Source organism: Watersipora subatra, chromosome 8 (assembly GCF_963576615.1).
Source record: "Watersipora subatra chromosome 8, tzWatSuba1.1, whole genome shotgun sequence".
In the NCBI taxonomy this organism is placed as follows: Eukaryota; Metazoa; Bryozoa; class Gymnolaemata; order Cheilostomatida; family Watersiporidae; genus Watersipora; species Watersipora subatra.
The window spans coordinates 14,543,565-14,550,738 of NC_088715.1; the positions used below are offsets into that span (position 1 = coordinate 14,543,565).

General features: G+C 34.7%; 1 protein-coding gene across 1 annotated transcript in view; it reads left to right on the top strand.

Annotated features, from left to right (window-relative positions):
- The window catches only part of LOC137402315 (cyclic nucleotide-gated channel alpha-3-like), a 29,851-nt gene extending 26,341 nt beyond the window's left edge, over positions 1 to 3,510 (top strand). The window contains exons 11-12 of the mRNA XM_068088812.1: positions 2,312 to 2,644; positions 3,406 to 3,510. Of these exons, the coding sequence (XP_067944913.1) occupies positions 2,312 to 2,644; positions 3,406 to 3,510 (438 nt within the window). The remainder of the gene's footprint in view (positions 1 to 2,311; positions 2,645 to 3,405) is intronic.
- The last annotated feature ends 3,664 nt before the right edge of the window (positions 3,511 to 7,174 follow it).

Here is a 7,174-nt window from a genome sequence, read left to right on the forward strand (position 1 = left end):
GCCATTTTACTTCTAATTTTGCATTTCAGAGTTATAATAAACATATTTCTTTATTGTTGTTGAATTACATACATTACAGTAAATTAGGCCTACAGCTTTATAACACTTTTATAACAGCTTTTATTTTGCTGCAGTTTGCAGAAATCTTCCAGATGCGTGAATGCTCAAAGGTTTTCTATTATTGCTGTATTACTATATTGACAATATTGGTTATTCTAATAATATCAGTGCATTTTACTTCTAATATTGGCCAATATTGCATTTCTCCTATTGCAGGAGAGAGATTATAATAGACATAAAATATTTTCCTTTCATTATTGCTGTTTGTCATGACCAAACACTTTTTAAATAAATTTTCTAAAAATCTATATAAATACCACAACTTCTCAATATTGTTAGCTATGACGTTTTGAAATGTAAACAAAATTGTGCATTGGTTTTCTATTATTACTATATTAATAATATTGATTATTCTAATAATATCAGTGCATTTTACTTCTGATATTGGCCAATATTGCATTTCTCCTCTTGCAAGGTAAGAGATATAAACATCTTTTCCTTTCATTATTGCTGTTTGTTGTATATAATAACACCCACACCCAGTACATTACAGCTACCATTGCAGTTATCCTGTTCCGCTGCAGTGCCATTTGACTGCTAATATTGCATTTCTCAACCATCAGTACCCTTTCTTTTTTTCTAATATCACTTTGGTCGTGGGCTGTATGACAGTGGAATTTCTAGTTTATTTGATATTTTTAGAATAAATTTACAGTGGAGCCGTGGTTCTCGAATGCTTTGGTTCTTGACCAATTCGGTTTTTGACCAAAATATTGAGATTTGTTTGTGTCGGATCTTGAACATAAATTCGGTTTTTGACCAAACCGGAGCATGCGCATTAGAATCAAACGTTTGGAACAGCTACGGAAACAGCATGGAAACATTCATTAACAAAGGGAGAAGCAAGTTACACTTCATAAATTCTTTACAAAAAGCAAGGAACCATCTGGGACGACGTCCCTCTATCGAAGAGATTTGCTAGAGAGACAACTCCTCCAGTCAAGTTACCTTAAATTGTTTTGTAGGAGGATTCTCATTCAAAGATGTGAAGTAAACGTACCAATGCTGTTTACATTCTCTTTTTTACACAATTTTTTATGTAACTGATCTGTTGTATTTTTCGCTGTTTTGTTATCAATTTCTGCAATTTTTGGTATTGTATATTAACGTAGAGTGTTTTCGATGTTTTAAGCGCATGTTTAATTTTTACTTTTTGTTTTTATTTTTGTCATCATAGATAGAGAATCTTTTATTAAAGATAAAGATAATCTATATCTACCCGTTTTATTTATAGTATGTAGTATACAATACAGTTTATGGTGTAAAATATTAAAGAAAAATACTTTACCGAGGTTGTTATCTCTGCTTGGAACGAATTAAAATTTACATACATTAATTATAATGGGAATAATTGTTTTGGATCTCAAACTACTCGATTTTCTTTGAACCTTTTGAAATGGATTATGTTTGAGAACCCAGGTTTGAGGCTCCACTGTACATGGTTGATATAAACCAGCTTTAAGTACGACACAAACAGTTGTCTGCTCCTTAAGGAAAAAGAAAGTAACTCTTGTTTCCGAACTGCTGCTTAAATCTTCATCAAATTAAAAGCTGAGTTCATTCCTACATCTTTCTGAAGTCACGGTTAGAAATTAGGAAACCATTACATCGTACAAGATTCGAAGTCGCTTGTTGTAACGTTGTCCGTTGAACGAATTGTCCATTTCTCTACTGGTTATGAAGCGCCTTGGTTCTTGATGCCAAAATAGCTATCCAAACGCAAACACATCTCGATATAAGGTCATGGTCGATGGCAAACTCTGAGGCTGCTGTAGCATAACTATATCTACAGGCTGACAATTTGTCTAAATTTTTACATAATTTTCTCCACTGTAAACTTTGGAAATAACTTTGTAGTCGTATACCAAAGTCATCTGCCGTCACATGTTCAAGTCATCTCTTGTCATGTGTTAGAGTCACCCGCTGTCATATATCAGAGTCATCTGCTGTTGTGTGGCAGAGCCACCTGCTGTCATATGTCGGAGTCATCTGCTGTTGCATATCAGCGTCGCCTGATGTCATATGCCGAAGTCATATGTTGTCTTATATCAAGTCATTTGTTGTCATATGTCAAACTCATCTGCTGCCATATGTCATTGTCTCGTACTATCATATGTCAGAGTCACCTGCTGTCATCTGTCAGAGTCACTTGCTGTAATTAACTTATTAGACTAATTTTATTATATTGTAGACAAGACAAGGAATGATAGAGCGAGGAAAACAACTCCTTGTTTCAAACAGCCAAGTTTTATCCACACCAACACGAACTTCTGCCAAATCAGAGGTGAACCAAACAGATAATGCTCATATGCCTTTGCATCCATGCAGAGATGTATTTAAACCTACAGTTAGTTCTGAGAATAATAAAGTCACAGTCTACCCCGAGACAAGTAAAAGTATATCATCATCATCTCTTCAATACTCTGCTACTGATGAGGATGTGTGCTCAGGCAGGGACAACTCCAAAGAAGTTGACTGGAGTTTTTTGGAAACCAAGATTACAAGCCAGTTCACTGCAATTGAGGCAAGCTAATAAAATGCTTTATTTTAGTCTGTGTTTTAGAAGTTTTATAGCGTCCTAAGCGTGTTGTAAGTTTGAGATGCTAAGCCCATTGTTGCTTTTCAAGAGCCTAAGGCTACGAGCTATCATATTTTGTGCAAAGTTAAACCAGAAGTTAAAGGCCTAATGGTGGTATTCTTAGTTTGATAAAAGTAATATTCTATGCCAGGCTATAATTCTTAGGTATACTTACATCACACATTTAGATGGGTGTGGTGATATATCTATGAGTAATTCTCTGCTCTCTATGCATATTTATATAGATATATCTATGAGTGTTCCTTGCCTATGTCTGTGTATATCTATGTGAATATACATGTATCTATGAGTGTTACTTGCCTATGTATATCTATATGGATAAATCTATGAGTGCTCTTTGACTATGTCTGTGTATATTTATATGAATATATCTCTGAGTGTTCCTTGCCTATGTCTGTGTATATTTATACAAATATATCTATGAGTGTTTCTTGCCTATGTCTGTGTACATTTATACAAACATATCTATGAGGATTTTTTGCCTATGTCTATGTATATCTATATGGATAGATCTATGAGTGCTCTTTGACTATCTTTACCTATATAATTTGTATTTATACAAAACTGATATTGTGGTCGTTCTTCTATAGCCCTCCATTCCTTTGTAAGTTAACGCATTCTTTGAAGCCGATATTTTGTAGCAGATGGAAGTAGTGTGTCTTACATTCATTTTGCCCCTCTCACAGGCAGCTGCTGAGCATTTTGACAAGATTTGCTCAGAGTTTGAGCACGACAAAAGGACAATGCTCAGACGAATGTCCAAACTTGAGAAGAAACTGCTACTAGGGTGAAAAATCACTCAAAGAATTGGTTGGACAGTGGGCCAGCTAGTGAAAAGTTTTTGTTGGATAATCAAAGGATGCTGATTGGATAGCGATCTAGATAGAGGCTTTAACTGTGACTGCTGGTAACTTTTAATATGATAGTTTGGCTGTCAGATTTTAGCTCATGGAGCTCATAGCCTGGGTTCTAAAAAAACTCTATCGCTTTTTATTATTGGCCATTTGTATACCGTTCACAGGCTCGTTCAGTTGAGAGTGCATGTTTTTTGTTCAAGTATTGCGTTGTTTTCTTTTTAAATACACCTTATTACTCTCTAAATTGCTGATATTAATAATAATATAAAGGCCTCAGAAGAAAAAAAAGTATGGGTTTTTATTTTTGAAAAATATTGTTTTCTATACTACACTGACCATCATATGTTTCACTTTATGAACTCTGTTACTACAACTTTTAATTCACTATCTCAACTCCTCCATGATACTATTAGATTACCAACTTTTAAAACACCTTTGCTAAACTCTGTCAATAATTTCTGATGTTTGTCTTTTCATTTTTGTTTTTGGCACGTACCGAAAAACATCATTTTTGTTGATGATTCATCAATGCCCGTGAAAAGTTATGCATCCATTTGAGTAAAAGTTGTCTCTACAGTAGTAAACCAAGGTCATGATCGAGTCATTTTCTAACTATAAAAATTTTCTATTATATAAAAATATAGAAAACTTTTTTATAAATATTTTCTCACTATCAGCTGTAGTTAAAGACTGAAATGTGTTTTAACCGCCATCAAGTTTTGCTAATTTTAATATTGAAACATCCTGGCAGTCAGATCACCTCAAACAACATTAAAAAAATTGTAAACGATAACAAAATAAAAATGTTTTCTGATAAAATCTACTAAAATTTTGTTCAAATTCATCTTTAACATCTAATAAATATTATATATGAGTAAGCTGGCAGCTCTGTGCGCCAGAAAGATAACAAGTGTAATAACTATGTACACAATTATTACTTGTTGCGGTAAGGATGTCAGGTGGTGTGTTTGGTCGCTGGTCTGCAGTACTCGGATGCTGAAGTTCAATACCCATGTAGTGCAATCTTTTCTTTGCATGGCTTCTGATGGACAGGTCACGGCTCTTATTATAGTAAAGATTGCCTTTGAGTGCAATTAGTGCACTAGAGTTTTCAGAAAAAACTTAGTGTCATTCTAAAGAGTAATATGATTATGGAAAATCATCGTTGATTAAAAAGTATGAGCTTAAATCATTCTGAAATTTCACAATTCAAACAGGGGAGTAATTGACACACTTTGGCCAGTCTTGATGTCAGTTGCAGAAGAGTGTCAGATTACTGACACAGCTATGCATGCGTCTCACAAAAGGAAAATGAAGGATAAATACAGGTGCTAGATTTGAACTGAAAATTCGGATGACTCAGACCAAAGATGATGCCCATCACCATTGGAGCTATCAGAGCAACAAGCTGCAAATTAATTGCATATTCCAAAGAGCTTCCATACTTTTTTAAACTTTCCAAAGATCAACAACTCTAGAGACAGCGGAGATTATGAGAAGCCTTTAGAGCGGAAGAGCAAAGTGAAAAGCCTTTAACTTGGAGCAAAGTCGAGCAACGAGCAAACTCACATCTTTGAAGTGATGCAAAAATAATTTCAATGTAGAGCTAAAACATCTAGTTTCAATTTAATGTAATTTTTGTCTTTGTAAACATACCCAGTCCAGAGATACAATAGTTTGAATGAGATCTTTTCTTTGGAACAGTCAGATCAAGCAAAAGTACGATTACATGTTGTTTAATAATAGTTGCACTTCGTCAAAGACACCGACAGAATAGATACGCATAACGCTGCAACTTGAACGTGATGGCCGATATCAATAACGAGAGAAACAGGCAGCTGCGTAATTAGTAACGTTTTTTGGCACCTATTTTTCTTCTGAGCAATTTAACTGCGATCAAGTTTTATTGATTTTTATCTTGAAACATCCTGACAGTCAGATTATCTCAAATCATCAAAAACAATCGAACTTTGATAGCAATCTTTACAGGTTGCTATCAAAGTTCCTGTAATGACAATGCTTATACAAAGGAGCTGAAACTATTAATAGTAGTAGTAGTAGTAGTAATAATTACAATATTAACTATAATGATAATAGAATACATGTAACTGAAAAGTTCAAAGCTAGAGTGATGTCAAAATTTGTAAGAGTTTACCGCGCAACTTAGACTGTCCAGCAACATGTTTTAGAAATGCCAGAAATACATCTTGAGATTATCAAGTTTGTCTGTAAATGTACACAAGAATTAGCCTCTGACCCTTAACCAAAGCTACAAGAGTAGGGGGAAGGAAGGTTTCACCGAGATGCAATACTCTGCTAATTGTGATAACCTTTTCTATAATAATAGCCATATTTGTTGGTAGCCACTGTTGGTTGCCCGAAAAAAACATTGCATAACACATGATTCAAACACAGATGGTTGGACCAGCAGTCACGGACACTACCAACTGCACCACTCCAGCACTTAGCTGAGTTGCAGAATAACTGTACACATACTTATTGTACATGACGATTTTTCACAGCACAGTAGACCGCCAGGGTAATAGTACAAATAAACTGAGATGGTCTTTCCAGCATTTAATCAATAATAATACATCCATCTCGACTACTTACTACTGTTCTATAAATGACACGACTACTAATTATGTTGATATATATTAACTCAGTGAGTTGGCAGAAGTGTAGCCTGTGAATCAAGCATAATAGCATGTGACACACGAAGAATCAATCCAGCAAGTTCATGTAAAATCATTGACCAGCATATGTAGATAGTTGGGCTAGTAACAAACAAGCCAACTAGCTTTTGCTTTGAGTGATATATATTCACACAAGAAGATTGCAGAAAGTGTAGCCTGTGAATCAAACATATGGCATGTGACAAACGAAGAATCAATCCAACAAGTTCATGTATAATCATTGACTGACATATGTAGGAGTTGGGTTAGTAATAGACAACTCAATTTGCTATTACTTTGAGTGTCACCTGTCATTGGTAACAGATTCTCTCATTCGTCATACGTCAGTTAGTCAATTGATAAATTTAAAAACAAATATCAGTCAACCTGCTGATTTTTAGTAAGATGATAAAACTAAGTGAGTACTACAAGCTCTAAAAATGTATAGCTTCACAGAACTAAGCAACTTGTAAGGTCATTTCTCTGTAGAAGTTAACAATATATTTATGTTAAGTATTTTACTTAAATGTACATAGATATCTGAAGTTCATATCTTCTGTGATATTATACAACAAAAAACTTAATGCTTTTTAAGTCATATTTTTTTCTGACAATGATACAGTAGTTATAACTTATTAATGTAAGTTGTGCTGGCGCAAAGGATGTGGACGGAGTCACTGGACCTAGTTGCCACGCCCACTAAGACGAGTGTGAGTGTAAGGCGAGATAAACTTGACTCTCTATAGCTGTCTATTGTTTCCATATAAAGGCCCTGTTTACATATCCCTCGGATTTGTATGAAACCCTATTGTGATAAGCTAGTGCAACTTTTTATATCGACCTACAAGCATGCCATCAACGACGTAAAAGCTAGGTGATGAAATGTTTATTGAGTCGCGCGTTAGACTCAATGAAGTAGCGCC